At 33.9% G+C, this 22,377-nt stretch overlaps 1 protein-coding gene across 2 annotated transcripts; it reads left to right on the top strand.

Moving 5' to 3' along the window:
- The first annotated feature begins 598 nt into the window (after nt 1-598).
- On the top strand, nt 599-22,370 carry LOC134235965 (protein phosphatase 1 regulatory subunit 21-like). 2 transcript variants are annotated; one of them, XM_062718143.1, is made up of 20 exons: nt 599-655; nt 1,039-1,107; nt 2,387-2,533; nt 2,792-2,893; nt 5,314-5,478; nt 7,137-7,195; nt 7,379-7,473; nt 8,603-8,805; nt 9,331-9,432; nt 9,536-9,624; nt 15,855-15,991; nt 16,101-16,193; nt 16,328-16,455; nt 16,681-16,941; nt 17,171-17,272; nt 17,763-17,900; nt 19,446-19,592; nt 20,016-20,114; nt 20,261-20,413; nt 22,086-22,370. In XM_062718143.1, exons 1-20 carry the CDS (start codon nt 608-610, stop codon nt 22,107-22,109), a joined length of 2,361 nt encoding a protein of 786 aa, XP_062574127.1. In that variant the 5' UTR covers nt 599-607; the 3' UTR covers nt 22,110-22,370. The 2 variants fall into 2 exon arrangements, with proteins under 2 accessions (XP_062574127.1, XP_062574128.1); XM_062718144.1 differs by having other exon boundaries at nt 604-655; nt 20,261-20,398.
- Nucleotides 22,371-22,377: the final 7 nt, after the last annotated feature.

The following is a 22,377-nucleotide window of genomic DNA, read 5'->3' as shown; positions in this document are numbered from 1 at the left end:
ATCATCAACCCAGTCTCTGGGTTCCTATAACTAGAGGAAGTTTCCACTGGTCAGCATATCATCAAACCAGTCTCTGGGTTCCTATAACTAGAGGAAGTTTCCTCTGGTCAGCTTATCATCAATCCAGTCTCTGGGTTCCTATAACTAGAGGAAGTTTCCTCTGGTCAGCTTATCATCAATCCAGTCTCTGGGTTCCTATAACTAGAGGACAAACGTCGAACAGACCTTTGATTAGCAGTGGAGATATAATTCATGACAACCTCTTGTTTTGTGTTCCAGTTTGATTTTCCCTAGGGTAATTGTCATAGTGCCTTTTACATCTTTTTTTTACACTCTCCGCCACCCATACTCTTGGGTTGTTTCGGCCAATTCGGGGATGAGTTTACTTGTATTGATTCCGAATATTTGCCATTTATAATAAATGATTAGAATATGACATCGAAAAATATTTATGAAAATTAAAAGCAAACACGAAATATAAAAATTTGGTTGCATTAAATATTGTCATTAAGTAAGACTCGCGCTGCGCAGTGGCGCTGCCTTTGTCATTTTTTATCCAATGCGATACTGCAGCTAGTTCGTGACATGTAAACTTCCCATCGAAAAGATGGCTGACGCTCAAAAATATCAGAAGTTGGCCACGGAATATGCAAAGGTTTTTGTGTGTTTTCATATAAATAATGGCTATTTTTATTACATTCACATAACTTTTGAGTTAAGATAAAATTATTATTAGTCTCCAGCGTTTTTTGTTTATGATGTATCGTCACATTTGTTTATAATGTCAACTTAACGCCCCCTTTTCTAAAAGGTTTGAGACTGAGAAAAATGTTTCATTTTTGTTCTTTCACATAAAAGTCTCCAAAATCGTTGGACAACTTAACAAAATAAAGTTTTTGATTTAATCGTGTTATAGACAATGTGTTTTTAACTTTTACTTCTACTATTACTAACTTTTTGTACACAATGGAGATATACAATATTTAGGGGTTTACTTAAAATATCCCAAAGCTTCTTGTCATTTTGTTTTCATTACAGCTCAAAGCACAGATCCCTGTTCTCAAGAAGGCCTATATAGAAGAGCAAGCAGCTTGTAATGAACTAAAAGTATGTTTACTTCATAATTATATTAATATGTTGAAGATGCGACCATTAGGCATGTTTTAGGACGAGCACAATCACTTTAGTGACTTACTCAGTATTTATATAGATTGAGCTTGTCAAACCGCACATGACATTTAGGGCTTCGAGACACTGATGTCACCTGAATCCGAATTTTCTCTTTGCCCAGGCGGTGTTTTAATGAAGAGCTCGCTGATAAATGTCCGCATTGGATTTTTGCAAGTATCCAAGTTGATAATATTGCAACTAAAGGCAGATGGTCATTTATAAAAATCTATGCTTATAATGAAGTGCCAGAGACTGACGATTTTGCTTTGTTATTACTGTAATTCATTTATATCCAAGTAATTTACGTCATATTTTAAAGTCATGGGAAATGAAAATCACTTGCCTATAAGCATCAGTTCGTTAAGAGTGTGTTTGCTATAAGCATGATTTATCTCATTGTCTCAAGCCACGGTCCGGAGTTGGCATATAGCTCTCTCCTACCCGTGGCTGCATGATTGCATAAAATGCCATTATCTTGAATATTTACGCCTCTCTGTTGTAAAGACATATTCAGTCAATGACGTTTTGTTTCCGTCGCAATTGAAATCAACAATTTACATCAGCAGTATTTCGTACACTGCAATTGGGTATTGAAAGATTGCACCAAAGTCCATCATCTTACTATGCTTTACTAGCATTGGTCAATATTTTAATGAGCTACAAAGTATTAAATTCTCTTCTCATGCAACCACGGCCAGAATGGGAGAGAATCGTACATTTTTGCTGTGGTTTGCGACGAGCATGCAGCTTTTTTTCTGTACTTGCGTAAAAAATGATTCAAAATTCTTGTTTTACTTTTCAATAAATGTTATTTATAAAATCAACAATGAGCTAACTTATTAGTGGCACATTATTTTCCAAGCTTGCTTTCTTTATTTATAGTTTATTTTGAAAACAGGAAGTCTTATTTACCTTTTGAATTGAAAAAAGCTAATTGTATTGAGTTAAAAAAAATGGAAGTTAATACTGTCATGATATAAAATTCTTATTTTATAATTCAGCTTGTATACCTACATGAAAATTGGGTTACTGTCTTTTCACCCCAAAACCAGAATGCCCCATGCATGAGTGCTACAAAGATTTTTACCGGCGCCAAAGTACAAATACGAGCGCCCCAAATATAAATTATAAACACCCCAAACATATTACACGAGCACCCCAAAATTAGCATTTTTATAAAATTATATTTTTAACATGCTTTAATATGCTTTACCAGGAAAAACTCAAAGAATGTGAGCAGTCTGTCCGTAAATATGAACAGGAAGTGGACAGCTTGACCTTCCGAAATCAGCAGTTGTCAACCAGAGTCCTCATTCTGCAGGAAGAACTCGACGAAGCGGAAGCCAGCAAAAAGAAGCATAAAGTTTGATATTATGATAAAAACTTTTATTATATATATACATGTAAAGTAGATAATTTATGGATATGTAGTGTAGAGAGAAGTTTTTTTTTTCAAATACTGCACATTCTAGATAAGTAGGTGTTCCCTGTAAATAAGGCAAGTTTATGCATAATTCTGTTCTTAAAATGACTCATGAACTTTTGATACCTTGTGTCAGATTCAAATTGAAAAAAATGTGTAGAAAAAGTAAATTATTAGTATATTAATGTCTTATTTCAGCATAAACATGATACAAGTGCGGTGAATCTACCATCTCCTTCTTCAGTCTACAATGAAGAACTCATGAACAAGATACAGGAGAACGAGAGACTACATAAACAGGTCAATATAAATCTTACTCCTAAATGTCTGCTTTTATTTACTTACGGCCATAATAAAAATATTCCTAGATTCTCATCCCCGCCCGCCCCCGATTTTATACCCCCGCCTTGATTTTTTTTATTTATGTTTATCTTCGTCTTAATTCTGATCGGGATCGGTATTCATCTACCATTCTACTTTCGTTTTAAATCCCGCGAAAATCGACCTGATTTTGACAGCTGAAAAGATGGTAATTGCTGTAATACATGCGTTTATATTTTAAACAAGGGTCATTGGTTGAAAAAGATTGGTGATGATGTGAAGTAAGAGATAATTGAACGTTTACTATGACTTTTATTCGGGTATTGTAGACAAAATTTCACCGATTGACCAGGTCAATAAAACATCTGCAAAATTGAGAAAATAAAAAATATAAAATAAAAGCTGCCCGCCCGCCTCGATTTTAAAAAAAATTCGGATGAGAATCTAGCAATTTATTTATTATGGCCTAAGGTCAAGATCTAGTAAATAACTTCAGACTAATTTTTTGGTGCTAAATCCATTATGACAGCATAATCAATTTCAACTTTCCTTTTCCCGTACTTTACGGCTTTAGCAGAATTATGTAGGAAATATGGTATTTTCATGACATTCAATTTGAAATCATATGATAAGTGAACTGGATACCTATATTAAATTTGATATTGATTTAAAGAAGAGGCCATGAACATACTAATTACCATTTTCTGAGAGACTGTAGGCAATCTGGATACATTTCCTTTGTCGAATATGAAAAAACTCCCATATTCATGACCAGTTTTCTTAATTTTTCATTGAAAATGACAGTTAAAAATACAGTTTTTCACTTTGTTTACCTACAAATTATGCCCCAAAACACCTTATTTGACCAAGCTAAAGTTGTAAAGCATCAATAAAGGAAATTATTTCTCAAGTTTGATAAATCTGTAGGTACCTTTCATTTGCTAGATCTTGACCTTAAGCATTTTAAATTCAACAATTATATCACCAAGTTACACTTGATGGGCTTTATTCCTACCAATTTTCTTATATCATATATTTTACTTCATTTTTTTTCACTGAAATCAAACTGACAAAGAACATGCATAAAGGTTTGATTGATACAAGCGGTAATTTTTTCCTGTGTTCAGAAGTGCTCTGGTACAGCTGGGTTTGGAATTGATTCAATATTTTGTCTGAGCAGATGGTACAGATAGCTTTGAAGTTGAATCAGTATTTTGTTTAAGCAGGTGATACAGCTAAGTTTGAAGTTGATTCAGTATTTTGTCTGAGCAGGTGGTACAGCTAGGTTTGGAGTTGTTAAGCAGGTGGTTCAACTAGGTTTGGAGTTGTTGAGCAGGTGATCAACTAGGTTTGGAGTTGATTCAGTATTTTGTCTGAGCATGTGGTACAACTAGCTTTGGAGTGGATTCAGTATTTCGTTGGGTTTGGAAATGATTTGGTATTTTGTCTGAGCAGATGGTACAGCTAGGTTTGGAGTTGTTGAGCAGGAGGGACAGCTAGGTTTGGAGTTGATTCAGTATTTTTTCTGGGCATGTGGTACAGCTAGGTTTGGAGCTGTTGAGCATGTGGTACAACTAGGTTTGGAGCTGTTGAGCAGGTGGTACAGCTAGGTTTGGAGTTGTTTGAGCAGGAGATACAACTAGGTTTGAGTTGTTGAGCAGATAGTACAGTTAGGTTTGAAGTTGTTTGAGCAGGTGATACAGCTAGGTTTGGAGTTGTTGAGCAGGTGGTACAGCTAGGTTTGGAGTTGATTCAGTATTTTGTCTGAGCATGTGGTACAACTAGCTTTGGAGTTGATTCAGTATTTTGTTGGGTTTGGAGATGATTTGGTATTTTGTCTGAGCAGGAGGGACAGCTAGGTTTGGAATTGATTCAGAATTTTGTCTGAGCATGTGGTACAACTAGCTTTGGAGTTGATTCAGTATTTTGTTGGGATTGGGGTTGATTTGGTATTTTGTCTGAGCAGGTGGTATTGCTAGGTTTGAAGTTGATTCAGTATTTTGTCTGAGCAGGTCTGGTGGTACAGCTAGGTTTGGAGTTGATTCAGTATTTTATTTGAGCAGGTGGTACAGCTAGGTTTGGAGCTGTTGGAGCAGGTGGTACAACTAGGTTTGGAGTTGTTGAGCAGGTGGTACAACTAGGTTTGGAGTTGTTGAGCAGGTGGTACAACTAGGTTTGGAGTTGATTCAGTATTTTGTCGGAGCAGGTGATACAGCTAGGTTTGGAGTCGATTCAGAAGTTGTCTGAGCAGGTGATACAACTAGGTTTGGAGTTGATTTGGTAATTTATTTGAGCAGGTGGTACAGCTAGATTTGGAGTTGATTCAGTATTTTGTTGGGTTTGGAGTTGATTCAGTATTTTGTTGGGTATGGAGTTGATTCAGTATTTTGTTTGAGCAGGTGGCCGAGAGTAACCAGAAATACCAGAGTAGAGTGGAGGAGCTAGAGAGATCAGTGGAGGACTACAAGAGAAAATTTAGTCAACACCAAGAAGTATTAGACACCACAGTACAGAAGGATAAATCCCAGATAGACAAGTTACAGGAGGAAAAAGCCATGCTGGAGGTAATACATTGGGGGATCAAACAGGGGTGGTTTAAGTGGAAAAATACAAAATTAGAATTTACAGAAAGAATAGGATAAGAAGCTATAAACTTAAAGCAAATTAAGCTATAGCCACTGTTTTTTTTTCTGTTTGTTCACTTAAACATGCAATGTTATGGCATAATAAGAAAAATCCATTCTGACATTTTTAGTTTTTAGCTCTACTGGTCAGAGACCAGAGGAGCTTATGTAATAGTAATAGTAGTTATGATAGTAATGCGTCCGTCGTTTGTCTGTCTGTCCGTCTGTAAACAATTTTTCAAAATGCTACTCCTCCTACAGTTTTGGTTTGATTTCAGTATAACTTGGCACACAAGTAGACTACACTAAGATACATAATTCTATGTATCGGTTTTTTATTTCGATGACCGGTGTTGCCGTTGTTACTAAAAATAGAAATTTTTGTGAAAAATCATTCAAAATGCTACTCCTCCTACAGTTTTGGTTTGATTTCAGTATAACTTGGCACACAAGTAGACTACACTAAGATACATAATTCTATGTATCGGTTTTTGATTTCGATGAACGGTGTTGCCGTTGTTACTAAAAATAGAAATTTTTGTGAAAATCATTCAAAATGCTACTCCTCCTACAGTTTTGGTCTGATTTCAATATAACTTGGCACACAAGTAGATCACACTAAGATACATAATTCCATTTATTGGTTTTTGATTTTGATAAACAGGTGTTGCCGTTGTTACTAAAAATTGAATTTTTTGTGAAAATCATTCAAAATGCTACTCCTCCTACAGTTTTGGTCTGATTTCAGTATAACTTGGCACACAAGTAGACTACACTAAGATACATAATTCTGTATATCAGTTTTTGATTTCGATAAACGGGTGTTGCCGTTGTTACTAAAAATAGAAAAATTTGTGAAAATCATTCAAAATGCTACTCCTCCTATAGTTATAATCTGATTTCAATATAACTTGGCACACAAGTAGACTACACAAAGATACATAATTCTGTTTATCGGTTTTTGATTTTGATGAACGGTGTTGCTGTTGTTACTAAAAATAGAAAAAAATTTGAAAATCATTCAAAATGCTACTCCTCCTAAAGTTTTAATCTGATTTCAGTATAACTTGGCACACAAGTAGACTACACAAAGATACCTAATTCTCTTTAGAGGTTTTTGATTTCAATGAACAGGTGTTGCCATTGTCACTAAAAATAGAATTTAAAAAAAAATACTTTCAAAATGCTACTCCTCCTACAGTTTTGGTCTTATTTCAATATAACTTGGCACACAAGTAGACTACATTAAGATACATAATTCTATTTATCGGTTTTTGATTTTGATAAACAGGTGTTGTCGTTGTTACTAGAAATAGAAATTTCTGTGAAAATCATTCAAAATGCTACTCCTCCTACAGTTTTGGTCTGATTTCAATATAATTTTGCTCACAAGTAGACTACACTAAGATACATAATTCTGTTTATCAGTTTTTGTCATTATTCTATTTATTGCTTTTGTAAAGTTTTATATCCCAACTGCTACTTTTCTCTTTCTTTATTATAAGTACAAACCAGTAGAGTTTCAGTCTTGACAGAGACTTCTGGTTTTATGTGTATTTTAACTAAGTTTTTGAGAATTGATTTTTTGTTTTATGCAGGTCAAATGTCAGAAACTGGAGAAAGATATCAAAACCTGCAGGTCACGGACCGACCTAGCGTAAGAATTTTAACCTTTGAATTTAAGGCAAAGATGGTTCTAGTTATAACAAATTCTACAAATAAGACATGGGGCATTTGTTAGTCATGCAGCAGTATTGCTTTCTATAGGAACAGACCAAATCTACATAAAATTAAGATGAAGAGGGAGTAAGTCTGATCTGCAGTGTACATTTATTTGTAGGGAGAACCAGTTGAAGACAGTACAGTTCCATTTACAGAGACAATTAGAGCAGGCCAACAAAATCATTGCAGACAAGCTGCCTTTCATTGATACAAGTAGGCTAGACTTTTATTTCATTAAATGGGCCTGGGCAAGAGTGTATTACCATTTTCATTTACAATTACAAATATTTATATTTATTCAAAAAAAATAAATGGATTTAATGAATTGGCTCTGCTAATATATGCAAATAAAACATGTCAATATAAGTTTCACAATTATAATACATGTATCTTGAATCTGGGGTCAATATATCAAAACCATTTTGAACACATTGGGTTCTGAATCATTGTTTTATGGGAGGGGAGTTGGGGGGGGGGGGTCAATATATCACGGTATCAAAATATTATGCTACACCGTTTCCAAACATGCAATAATGAACATTGATTCAATATTTTGTGGTATCAAAATATAATGCTACACCAGTAGCATAATAAAATTTGGTGTCTTCTAGCTATTCCCACTTTTTAAAAATCTCAATTCCACCTATTCCCACTTGCAAATAACAATAGATGTTTAGATTTATCTGTATTTTGTACATTCTAAGACAGAAAATAATGAATACATCTATGAGAAAATATGATTTATTTCGGATTTTTGAAATAATAAAAAGATCTTACAAGAAAAAGCAACTTAATACCTAAATTCAAGAACAAAGTTAATTTTTTGTTTACACAAAATTCCACCTATTCCCACATAAAATCTTACCTTTTTCTACATGATTTTCAAAAAGTGGGAATAGGTAGAATGAACCGAAAATTTGAGATATACAGATACCAGTTGCTGATCCATAATACTTTCCTTTAAAAAACAGCAAACTTTCCACTTCCCTAAAATATAAAGCATAATTTTTCTTTGTAAAAGTGCAAGAATGTGTGCTTATCAAACACATTCAAAATTCATAGTTTTTTTGGTTATAATTTTCAGGTATAAAAAAAAGTTTTGAATCACTTTGAATTTAAATTTTAAAAGTATAATTTTTTTTTACCAACATGTAATTCATCATATACTGAACATTTAATAATATGTTAAGATTAAGTCATAGTGATTTATTTCCATCTGTATGTTGCATGAATCTCATAGAAAAATACATTTAAGCGGTTGAGTTACTTTCTCTAAATTATGATTGTATTACATTCAAAGTTACATGTATATCACTGAGTATAAAATTATGTAATTCTCCAGAAAACAGAGATCTGAATGGTTTGAATTTGCCAACACATGACAGGCGGCACCAGTTACAAGCTCGGGAACTAGTCAGCCAGGCGACCAATCACATGACAGAGCTTATACAGGCTTTGTCCAACTTCTACACATACTCAGAGCAGCGGTCTAAAATTTACCCTGCTGACGGAACGCACGAACCCTACAGTCCAATCAATGTACAGGTGAGGAGGAAAACATGGCTCATAAATCAAAGGGGGTAACTCAATCATCAGTATAGTCCCAAAAACAGATATCTTATTGAACATATTGAAGGAACAAGTGATTTATCACTTTCTTCTACACTTTTCTCTACTGTGTATTTTGTCTTATATTCTTAAATTTAGTTCGAGACATAAATCTCAGTAATAAAATGCTAAATTATTTAAAGTGCTTTCCAAGTAATGACAAGTAGACCCTTTTACAAAAAAATTTCAAATTTCCATCATAAGAGAAATCTTCATTTTCTCAAATTTCTTAGGAGATTGCTTTGTGTAAACTTTTAACCCTCTTATAAGCATTTATAACATTTGTCAAAAAAGATGCTTAAGTTAAAATCTTGAGCAAAAACTAATGATTTTCCATGAAAAGGTCTAGATTTATATTTTGACAGTTCCCACCAGTACTTGCTGCCACTAACAATTTCCCTATTTTAACTTTTCTGTGAGTGTAATTAAGTGATAAATCTTTATTTTTCCAATGTCCACCAGTACTGTAAATATCTCCACGAAAACCTGACCTACCTCCGACCTGTAGAGCAGTCATTGAAGCATTTCCTGTCCACACTGAATGAGGACTCCCTGACCACTCTGGTAATTGTTCTACATTAATCAGTCCAAAGTGACCATCATGTCCAACATTTTCTCAGATGATTTGATATGGCTGAACTACATGTATGCATGCTCTTCATTTCAGGAAACAGCAACAGAATTGCAGCCTTTTGCTGTTAATTTTAAGAAAATGGTAGCCTACATGAATAAGTTATTACCATATCAACTGAGAAGGTAGGCTTTTGAATTATCTACAAAATTACTGGTAAACTGACTCTCGTTAGTTGAACTGTAATCTCTGTTCTCTGTCTCAAGAATAAAAGTTGAGTCACTTTTTTCTGTCTCATACCAAGACCAGGATCTTGTATCACACATTTCATTGCTCTATACTCTGAATCTCTCTAAGTGTTGATGGTATATTCATGCCATTAGTAATTTTCTGTTGACAGTACATGTATAGAGGGGCATGATTTAGTTTTACATTAACATGTATTTTCTGTGATTTAGTTTTCTTTCTATTGATTCTGTTTAGATTGACTGTGAATATTTGTTGTTGTTGACAGTATTGAGGAGGGATGTGATTTAATTTTTCTGTTGACGCTGTATAGATTGACTGTGATTGAGTTATTTTCTGTTTACTGTTATTTCTGTGTACAGTATTGAGGAGGGGTGTGATTTAATTTTTCTATTGACGCTGTATAGATTGACTGTGATTGAGTTATTTTCTGTTTACTGTTATTTCTGTGTACAGTATTGAGGAGGGATGTGATTTAATTTTTCTGTTGACGCTGTATAGATTGACTGTGATTGAGTTATTTTCTGTTTACTGTTATTTCTGTATACAGTATTGAGGAGGAGTGTGATTTAATTTTTCTATTGACGCTGTATAGATTGACTGTGATTGAGTTATTTTCTGTTTACTGTTATTTCTGTGTACAGTATTGAGGAGGGATGTGATTTAATTTTTCTATTGACGCTGTATAGATTGACTGTGATTGAGTTATTTTCTGTTTACTGTTATTTCTGTGTACAGTATTGAGGAGGGATGTGATTTAATTTTTCTATTGACGCTATGATTGACTGTGATTGAGTTATTTTCTGTTTACTGTTATTTCTGTATACAGTATTGAGGAGGGGTGTGATTTAATTTTTCTATTGACGCTATGATTGACTGTGATTGAGTTATTTTCTGTTTACTGTTATTTCTGTATACAGTATAGAGGAGGGATGTGATTTAATTTTTCTATTGACGCTGTATAGATTGACTGTGATTGAGTTATTTTCTGTTTACTGTTATTTCTGTGTACAGTATTGAGGAGGGGTGTGATTTAATTTTTCTATTGACGCTGTATAGATTGACTGTGATTGAGTTATTTTCTGTTTACTGTTATTTCTGTGTACAGTATTGAGGAGGGATGTGATTTAATTTTTCTGTTGACGCTGTATAGATTGACTGTGATTGAGTTATTTTCTGTTTACTGTTATTTCTGTGTACAGTATTGAGGAGGGATGTGATTTAATTTTTCTATTGACGCTGTATAGATTGACTGTGACTGAGTTATTTTCTGTTTACTGTTATTTCTGTGTACAGTATTGAGGAGGGGTGTGATTTAATTTTTCTGTTGACGCTGTACAGATTGACTGTGATTGAGTTATTTTCTGTTTACTGTTATTTCTGTGTACAGTATTGAGGAGGGATGTGATTTAATTTTTCTGTTGACGCTGTATAGATTGACTGTGATTGAGTTATTTTCTGTTTACTGTTATTTCTGTGTACAGTATTGAGGAGGGATGTGATTTAATTTTTCTATTGACGCTGTATAGATTGACTGTGATTGAGTTATTTTCTGTTTACTGTTATTTCTGTGTACAGTATTGAGGAGGGGTGTGATTTAATTTTTCTGTTGACGCTGTACAGATTGACTGTGATTGAGTTATTTTCTGTTTACTGTTATTTCTGTGTACAGTATAGAGGAGGGGTGTGATTTAATTTTTCTATTGACGCTATGATTGACTGTGATTGAGTTATTTTCTGTTTACTGTTATTTCTGTGTACAGTATTGAGGAGGGATGTGATTTAATTTTTCTATTGACGCTGTATAGATTGACTGTGATTGAGTTATTTTCTGTTTACTGTTATTTCTGTGTACAGTATTGAGGAGGGATGTGATTTAATTTTTCTATTGACGCTGTATAGATTGACTGTGATTGAGTTATTTTCTGTTTACTGTTATTTCTGTGTACAGTATTGAGGAGGGATGTGATTTAATTTTTCTATTGACGCTGTACAGATTGACTGTGATTGAGTTATTTTCTGTTTACTGTTATTTCTGTGTACAGTATAGAGGAGGGATGTGATTTAATTTTTTTATTGACGCTGTATAGATTGACTGTGATTGAGTTATTTTCTGTTTACTGTTATTTCTGTGTACAGTATTGAGGAGGGATGTGATTTAATTTTTTTATTGACGCTGTATAGATTGACTGTGATTGAGTTATTTTCTGTTTACTGTTATTTCTGTGTACAGTATTGAGGAGGGATGTGATTTAATTTTTCTATTGACGCTATGATTGACTGTGATTGAGTTATTTTCTGTTTACTGTTATTTCTGTGTACAGTATTGAGGAAGGATGTGATTTAATTTTTCTGTTGACGCTGTATAGATTGACTGTGATTGAGTTATTTTCTGTTTACTGTTATTTCTGTGTACAGTATTGAGGAGGGATGTGATTTAATTTTTCTATTGACGCTGTATAGATTGACTGTGATTGAGTTATTTTCTGTTTACTGTTATTTCTGTGTACAGTATTGAGGAGGGATGTGATTTAATTTTTCTGTTGACGCTGTATAGATTGACTGTGATTGAGTTATTTTCTGTTTACTGTTATTTCTGTATACAGTATTGAGGAGGAGTGTGATTTAATTTTTCTATTGACGCTGTATAGATTGACTGTGATTGAGTTATTTTCTGTTTACTGTTATTTCTGTGTACAGTATTGAGGAGGGATGTGATTTAATTTTTCTATTGACGCTGTATAGATTGACTGTGATTGAGTTATTTTCTGTTTACTGTTATTTCTGTGTACAGTATTGAGGAGGGATGTGATTTAATTTTTCTATTGACGCTATGATTGACTGTGATTGAGTTATTTTCTGTTTACTGTTATTTCTGTATACAGTATTGAGGAGGGGTGTGATTTAATTTTTCTATTGACGCTATGATTGACTGTGATTGAGTTATTTTCTGTTTACTGTTATTTCTGTATACAGTATAGAGGAGGGATGTGATTTAATTTTTCTATTGACGCTGTATAGATTGACTGTGATTGAGTTATTTTCTGTTTACTGTTATTTCTGTGTACAGTATTGAGGAGGGGTGTGATTTAATTTTTCTATTGACGCTGTATAGATTGACTGTGATTGAGTTATTTTCTGTTTACTGTTATTTCTGTGTACAGTATTGAGGAGGGATGTGATTTAATTTTTCTGTTGACGCTGTATAGATTGACTGTGATTGAGTTATTTTCTGTTTACTGTTATTTCTGTGTACAGTATTGAGGAGGGATGTGATTTAATTTTTCTATTGACGCTGTATAGATTGACTGTGATTGAGTTATTTTCTGTTTACTGTTATTTCTGTGTACAGTATTGAGGAGGGGTGTGATTTAATTTTTCTATTGACGCTGTACAGATTGACTGTGATTGAGTTATTTTCTGTTTACTGTTATTTCTGTGTACAGTATAGAGGAGGGGTGTGATTTAATTTTTCTATTGACGCTGTACAGATTGACTGTGATTGAGTTATTTTCTGTTTACTGTTATTTCTGTGTACAGTATAGAGGAGGGATGTGATTTAATTTTTCTATTGACGCTGTACAGATTGACTGTGATTGAGTTATTTTCTGTTTACTGTTATTTCTGTGTACAGTATAGAGGAGGGGTGTGATTTAATTTTTCTATTGACGCTGTATAGATTGACTGTGATTGAGTTATTTTCTGTTTACTGTTATTTCTGTGTACAGTATAGAGGAGGGGTGTGATTTAATTTTTCTATTGACGCTGTACAGATTGACTGTGATTGAGTTATTTTCTGTTTACTGTTATTTCTGTGTACAGTATTGAGGAGGGGTGTGATTTAATTTTTCTATTGACGCTGTATAGATTGACTGTGATTGAGTTATTTTCTGTTTACTGTTATTTCTGTATACAGTATTGAGGAGGTGTGTGATTTAATTTTTCTATTGACGCTGTATAGATTGACTGTGATTGAGTTATTTTCTGTTTACTGTTATTTCTGTATACAGTATTGAGGAGGGGTGTGATTTAGTTTTTCTATTGACGCTGTATAGATTGACTGTGATTGAGTTATTTTCTGTTTACTGTTATTTCTGTGTACAGTATTGAGGAAGGATGTGATTTAATTTTTCTATTGACGCTGTACAGATTGACTGTGATTGAGTTATTTTCTGTTTACTGTTATTTCTGTGTACAGTATAGAGGAGGGGTGTGATTTAATTTTTCTATTGACGCTGTATAGATTGACTGTGATTGAGTTATTTTCTGTTTACTGTTATTTCTGTGTACAGTATTGAGGAGGGGTGTGATTTAATTTTTCTATTGACGCTGTATAGATTGACTGTGATTGAGTTATTTTCTGTTTACTGTTATTTCTGTGTACAGTATAGAGGAGGGGTGTGATTTAATTTTTCTATTGACGCTATGATTGACTGTGATTGAGTTATTTTCTGTTTACTGTTATTTCTGTGTACAGTATTGAGGAGGGATGTGATTTAATTTTTCTATTGACGCTGTATAGATTGACTGTGATTGAGTTATTTTCTGTTTACTGTTATTTCTGTGTACAGTATTGAGGAGGGATGTGATTTAATTTTTCTATTGACGCTGTATAGATTGACTGTGATTGAGTTATTTTCTGTTTACTGTTATTTCTGTGTACAGTATTGAGGAGGGATGTGATTTAATTTTTCTATTGACGCTGTACAGATTGACTGTGATTGAGTTATTTTCTGTTTACTGTTATTTCTGTGTACAGTATTGAGGAGGGATGTGATTTAATTTTTTTATTGACGCTGTATAGATTGACTGTGATTGAGTTATTTTCTGTTTACTGTTATTTCTGTGTACAGTATTGAGGAGGGATGTGATTTAATTTTTTTATTGACGCTGTATAGATTGACTGTGATTGAGTTATTTTCTGTTTACTGTTATTTCTGTGTACAGTATTGAGGAGGGGTGTGATTTAATTTTTCTATTGACGCTGTATAGATTGACTGTGATTGAGTTATTTTCTGTTTACTGTTATTTCTGTGTACAGTATTGAGGAGGGATGTGATTTAATTTTTCTATTGACGCTGTATAGATTGACTGTGATTGAGTTATTTTCTGTTTACTGTTATTTCTGTATACAGTATTGAGGAGGGATGTCATTTAATTTTTTTATTGACGCTGTACAGATTGACTGTGATTGAGTTATTTTCTGTTTACTGTTATTTCTGTGTACAGTATTGAGGAGGGGTGTGATTTAATTTTTCTATTGACGCTGTATAGATTGACTGTGATTGAGTTATTTTCTGTTTACTGTTATTTCTGTGTACAGTATTGAGGAGGGATGTGATTTAATTTTTCTATTGACGCTGTATAGATTGACTGTGATTGAGTTATTTTCTGTTTACTGTTATTTCTGTGTACAGTATTGAGGAGGGGTGTGATTTAATTTTTCTATTGACGCTGTATAGATTGACTGTGATTGAGTTATTTTCTGTTTACTGTTATTTCTGTATACAGTATAGAGGAGGGATGTGATTTAATTTTTCTATTGACGCTGTATAGATTGACTGTGATTGAGTTATTTTCTGTTTACTGTTATTTCTGTGTACAGTATAGAGGAGGGATGTGATTTAATTTTTCTATTGACGCTGTATAGATTGACTGTGATTGAGTTATTTTCTGTTTACTGTTATTTCTGTGTACAGTATAGAGGAGGGGTGTGATTTAATTTTTCTATTGACGCTGTACAGATTGACTGTGATTGAGTTATTTTCTGTTTACTGTTATTTCTGTGTACAGTATTGAGGAGGGGTGTGATTTAATTTTTCTATTGACGCTGTACAGATTGACTGTGATTGAGTTATTTTCTGTTTACTGTTATTTCTGTGTACAGTATTGAGGAGGGGTGTGATTTAATTTTTCTATTGACGCTGTATAGATTGACTGTGATTGAGTTATTTTCTGTTTACTGTTATTTCTGTGTACAGTATTGAGGAGGGATGTGATTTAATTTTTCTGTTGACGCTGTACAGATTGACTGTGATTGAGTTATTTTCTGTTTACTGTTATTTCTGTGTACAGTATTGAGGAGGGATGTCATTTAATTTTTCTATTGACGCTGTATAGATTGACTGTGATTGAGTTATTTTCTGTTTACTGTTATTTCTGTGTACAGTATTGAGGAGGAGTGTGCTGTGTCTTCCTGTACCTCTTCTCTGGAATCCAAGAACATGGAACTCCACGCCTCCCTGAAGCACCTTACTGCTGTCTTTAACAAGCTTGATACTTATGTAGAACTCCTGGCAGCCCAGAGTAAGACAGTTCTAAAATCTACTCACTAGTTATGACACTGTTATTGATATTATTTATATGTCAAATAGCAAGATGGTTTTTTTTTTTATCTTTGCCTGTAAAATTGTAGGCAGTAAATCCTGTTGTCACCCACAGAAAAACCACGCCCACTTTTTCTCCCACCTTTGTCAAGCCTTAAAAGACCTGAACAATTCTGTTAGAGGTAATGTATCATATAGTTTGTTTGGTATATTTAAGTAAACTAATGTATTTATTTCTCAATTAAACTGTTAAAAAATAATTACTGGTACTATGATTTGTTGTTGTAAATTTTATAAATAATCTTTTTTTTTTCAGAGGTATCCAAACACTATAATTCCAAAGTTTCTTTGGAGCACCAACTTCCTACAGCTACACAGAAACTGAAAACCACAGACGAGTGTGTCGTATCTTCACTGATTTCACTAGTCACCTGTACAGGGAAGGTATATTAAAAAATTAAAACTCATCATCCTATTCTATTTATTCAAAAATTAAATTTTATTCTTAGTAAGAGAGAAAGAATTTTTTAAATAAAGTTTTTAATGTCTCTATATGTAATATTAATGTTTTATATTAAATTCTTTTAAAAAAATGACCCTGATTACCAGGGTATTGCTTTTCCTTTTTAATAATCAAAGTAGATTTGTGAAGTTGTTGTTTTTGGTCAGTTTTCAGCTTTTCTGTCTGGGAACCTTGAGTTTTTTGGTCAGTCAGCTGGTTATAGAACCCGAGGGAGTAGTATAGGTACAGAGGTCCCAGCCGAGGGTCCGCGTTCAAATCCCGCCATAGTCTGCTACCGACAGAAGGCTGCCGGTTATCTGGGCTCCCTGGCAGGGCCAGTGCCGGACTCTGTTCCCCACAAAGTGGCCGTACAGAACAGACAGACATTACTGAGTTCTGCTGAGAGCAAGGAAGGGTTGTCCAAACAGGTACAGCACAAGTCTGTATATGATGGTGGATCATATCTAGTTCTTTGTGTGTCAAGTTATACAAGAAGATGTCTTTTTTTAGGTCTTGTAGAATGTCAAAATTTCAATAACATTTTACTAAAATAAGCTTACACAGTGTATCTACAGTTTTAATTTTTTTTGTTCTGACTGAAGTGAATATCTGATGCTTATATCTTTTATTTGTACTTTTGAACAAATTCTTTTCCAGTTGGTCACATCCCAGCAGCGTGTGGGAAAACTAGAACAGGAAAAAGAGCACTGGATGTTAGAACTACAACTTCTGCAGATCAAATACGACAATGAAATTCAGGTATAAAATACAACAACATTCAGGTTTAAAATATAAGTTCAGGTATAAAGTATGACAAGTATATGCAGATATGAAATACAACAATAAAGAGGATATATAAAATACAACAAAATCAGGTAAAAGAAATTGAAAATACAATTCAGGTTTAAGACATGACAGTGATATTTCAGGTATAAGATAATGTTAATGAGGTACTTGTAAAATTTTAAAACTAATACGAAAGAAAAGTAAATCAATTTGTGGCCAATTTAGATAAAGATGTAGATGTATGAATTTGAACTGTCAGAGTCTGGATGACAAAGATGTGTTGGAGAAGAACACAGAAAGAAGACAAATAAACTTTAAATAATCATCTAAGTAATTTTGTCTAGCAAAGAATGATTTTCTTAAAAATAGTTACATTTGAAAATGATCAGTACATATAGTGTTTAGTTTTTAGCATGCAAAATGTGAAAAATGAATTTGATTTTTTTTCTTTCTCTGTTTATAGAAGGTAAAGAAATTGGAGAAGGAGGTCTCATTAAGACAGAGTGCCCCCCGGGACTCTATAGAGGACAATATCAGTATAACCCCCAAAGACAGAACGGCCTCATCTAACAGTGGCAAGTTACTCATCACCAGTGCTCTGGTAAGTTTAGTTATTGTCATTGGGACACTTTACTGGCTTTTAAAAAGATATTACAAATTAATGTATATTTCCTATACTTCAAATCTAATAAAAAAAATTTGAAATGTAATTCCTGAAAATGTTGTAGGTACTTTGATTTGCATGACAAGTAAAAAAAAAAATACAGCTCTTTTGTTTGTTTTTTTTTTGTTAGCTCTACTGTTCAGAGACCAGAAGAGCTTATGCGATAGTAATGCGTCCGGCGTCCGTCCGTCTGTCTGTCTGTCTGTCTGTCTGTCCGTCTGTCTGTAAACAATTTTTCAAAACGCTACTCCTCCTACAATTTTAGTCTGATTTCAATATAACTTGGCACACAAGTAGACTACACTAAGATACAAAGAATAGTGCATCGGTTTTTGATTTCGATGAACGGTGTTGCCATGGTTACTAAAAATAGAATTTTCTGTGAAATTCCTTAAAAACACTACTCCTTCTACAGCTTTGGTCTGATTTCAATATAACTTGGCACACAAGTAGACTACACTAAGATACATAGAATAGTGCATCGGTTTTTAATTTCGATGAACGGTGTTGCCATGGTTACTAAAAATAGAATTTTCTGTGAAATTCCTTAAAAACGCTACTCCTTCTACAGTTTTGGTCTGATTTCAATATAACTTGGCACACAAGTAGACTACACTAAGATACATAGAATAGTGCATTGGTTTTTAATTTCGATGAACGGGTGTTGCCATGGTTACTAAAAATAGAATTTTCTGTGAAATTCCTTTAAAACGCTACTCCTTCTGCAGTTTTGGTCTGATTTCAATATAACTTGGCACACAAGTAGACTACACTAAGATACATAGAATAGTGCATCGGTTTTTAATTTCGATGAACGGTGTTGCCATGGTTACTAAAAATAGAATTTTCTGTGAAATTCCTTAAAAACGCTACTCCTTCTACAGTTTTGGTCTGATTTCAATATAACTTGGCACACAAGTAGACTACACTAAGATACATAGAATAATGCATCGGTTTTTAATTTCGATGAACGGTGTTGCCATGGTTACTAAAAATAGAATTTTCTGTGAAATTCCTTTAAAACGCTACTCCTTCTACAGTTTTGGTCTGATTTCAATATGACTTGGCACACAAGTAGACTACACTAAGATACATAGAATAGTGCAATGGTTTTTGATTTCGATGAACGGTGTTGCCATGGTTACTAAAAATAGAATTTTCTGTGAAATTCCTTAAAAACGCTACTCCTTCTACAGTTTTGGTCTGATTTCAATATAACTTGGCACACAAGTAGACTACACTAAGATACATAGAATAGTGCATCGGTTTTTAATTTCGATGAACTGTGTTGCCATGGTTACTAAAAATAGAATTTTCTGTGAAATTCCTTTAAAACGCTACTCCTTCTACAGTTTTGGTCTGATTTCAATATGACTTGGCACACAAGTAGACTACACTAAGATACATAGAATAGTGCAATGGTTTTTGATAAGTACAAACCAGTAGAGCTACAGTCTCGACAGAGACTTCTGGTTTTGAAAGCTAGGACAATTGGACCAAGTGACTGGTGGGGCTAGTGATAGTGAAACCAGAGAAATCTTGATAAAAAATCACTTCACCAAACGGATCAATGAGATGATGTTACAACACCAGCAGTTAGACAGCAAGTGTGTCTCATTCCACTCAGAGGTAGGTACAGCATAGATAGCAAGTGTGTATCATTTCACTCAGAGGTAGGTACAGCATAGACAGCGAGTGTGTCTCATTCCACTCAGAGGTAGGTACAGCATAGACAAATAGTGTGTGTCATTCCACTCAGAGGTAGGTACAGCATGGACAGCAAGTGTGTCTCATTCCACTCAGAGGTACATGTAAGTATGTGTATGTATATGAGTGATTTTTATAATGCTTAAACAGAAGGTAAGTGTGTGATAGTGCCATAGCATCATTAGGGTGCCTTAGATGTTTGTAGCAGCAGTATGATTGTATCTTTGTAAAATATTTTTCCCATGGATTGGATTGTTGAGGATGTATGAAAAGGTGGGATACAGAATTTAGTCTGAAACCTACAGCACTGTTCCAGTCATTAGTTTGAAACTGATTTTATTCCAGGTCAGGGCATTACACAAGCAGCTTCAGATAGCAAACAAGGTGAAAACTCTCGCTGAAGAAGAACTGAAGTCTACATCACAGAATCTGGCCCAACTTAAGGTAGCATACCACAATTTATTTTTGACATAAAAATTGCATTCATATTGAAAATCATTGTATTTATGGGAATGAAATTCAGTTTGTCCTTATTTAAGATGTTCACTATATAAATATACAATCTTGACAAGGCAAATTGTTAATTTAAGGATGAGTTACAGACGACCACGAAGAGTTACGAGGGCCAGCTTAGTATGATGAGTGAACACCTGGCAGGAATGAATGAAAAACTCACCCAGCAAAAGGATGAAATTGACGACCTACGATCCCAACTTAGTACTGCTAAGGTACCCTCATCTAAGGTGCATGCTCAGTTTATTTCTACTTATTTTAGAAGCATTTTATTTTCACCTAGCATCAATAACACAAAGGAAGTAGATGACATGAGCCCCTTGATCACTGCATGCTTTACAGCATTTACTGTATTAATTTTTTGGAAAGAATTGTTATATTTTTTATTTTTTTGGTTTCACTTTCGTTATATGCTGCCTTTTTGTCAAAGCATTGTAGTTATGGGATTTTGAAAGTCATTAATACTCATGCATGCTTTAATAATAAATGGTTATAACTCATTTATGAATCCAGTGTACTCCTAATTCTAAAGCGTTTTGAGGAGAAGGGCTTGAAAAAAGACTATGCTTTTATTTTACCTGCAGAGCTTTAAATATTTACAGTTGAACTCTGGTATCTTGAACATTGGATATGTTGAACTGAGTTCCCAACACATTATCTTTCAGTAAATTAACCTTAATATCTCAATCACCTCTGATATCTGCGAGTGTTTCCTTGGTCCCTTTGAGTTCAAGATAACAAGGATTGACTGTACATGCATTTAAGCTTTAGTAAAAGTGTAATTAGCTCATTTAGTTACATGTAGTGAATTCTATATTACTCTGCTTCCTAACTTCTACTCTTATTGTTGATATGGGAATTATTATGCCCCCGTAAACAAAGTTTCGGGGGTATATAGTTTTTGTCATGTCCGTCTGTCTGTCTGTCTCTCTGTCTGTCTCTCTGTTTGTCTGTTTGTCCGCAAAAACTTTAACCTTGCCCATAACTTTTGATTTAGTGGAGGTATGACTTTCATATTTCATACGTGTATTCCTTGTGACAAGACCTTTCTTTATGTTCCACCAAATTTGACCTTTTGACCTTGACCTTGGAGTTTGACCCACTTTTACATGAAAATTTTAAACTTTTACTTTGGTCATATCTTTTGAACAATAGATACCAGGACATTTTGACTTCACATATGTATTAGTTGTTGAAAAACCTTTCATTGGATACCAACAACCTTGACCCTTTTACCTTGACCTTGTAGATTTTTGTACTTGTGAAAAAACTTTAACCTTGGCCATAACTTTTTAACGGTAAGGGATAGGGCTTTCATACTTCATATACGTAATCCTTGTGAGAAGACCCTACATTGCTTTTCAAGAACTTTGACCCTTTGACCCTGACCTTTGAGATTGACCTACTTTAAAAAAGCAAACCTTGACCATAATTTTTAAAGAGTTAGGGCCAGTGCTTTCATACTTTACATATTTGATCCTTATGACAAGACCTTTCATTTGATAACAAGAACTTTGACCTTGACCTACTTTTTAAAAAATTGAACGTTGGCCATAACTTCTGAACGGTTAGGGCTAGGGCTTTCACGCTCTACTTAAGTATTCTATGTGGCAAGACCTTTCATTTGATACTAATTACATTGACCTTTTAACCTTGACCTTGGAGATTTTTGTACTTATTTAAAAACTTTAACATTGGCTTACTTTCAAATTTCACAATTGTTTTCCAGTGAGAATACCCTACTTTTGGTACCAATTAATTAAATTTGCATTTATGAAAAGCATAATCTTTGCTATGTTGCCATACGGGGGCATCAGTGTTTCACAAACACATCTTGTTTTTTACTAGTACATATTAGTCAGATTTATATATTTTAAGTTATCCTATTTTTTTCCTTTACAGTCCAGCAAGAAGTCCAGAAAGTGAGGAATACAGTGACATTCTATAACACATTCCAGCCACTAGTTGGATCGAGGATCCATTGGGTATAATCATTATACAATGGACTTGCCATTCAATAATTGACCGTTTTAGTATTGATAAGAATAAAAACTATTGTTATAAGGTTGTTGATATGATGATATACCTTCATCATGTGAAGCCATACTTGTGCAATATTCATGTATAACTGCTATGTCAATTTGTTATCTGTGATTCATGATTTTAAATAGATTTGTTGTAGTCTTGTGTTTCT

Source organism: Saccostrea cucullata, unplaced genomic scaffold (assembly GCF_032062105.1).
Source record: "Saccostrea cucullata isolate Sc308-1 unplaced genomic scaffold, CSIRO_AGI_Scuc_v1 ctg236, whole genome shotgun sequence".
NCBI lineage: Eukaryota > Metazoa > Mollusca > Bivalvia > Ostreida > Ostreidae > Saccostrea > Saccostrea cuccullata.
The sequence above is the reverse complement of the archived record's forward strand: the minus strand, read 5'-3'. Positions and strand labels throughout refer to the sequence as shown.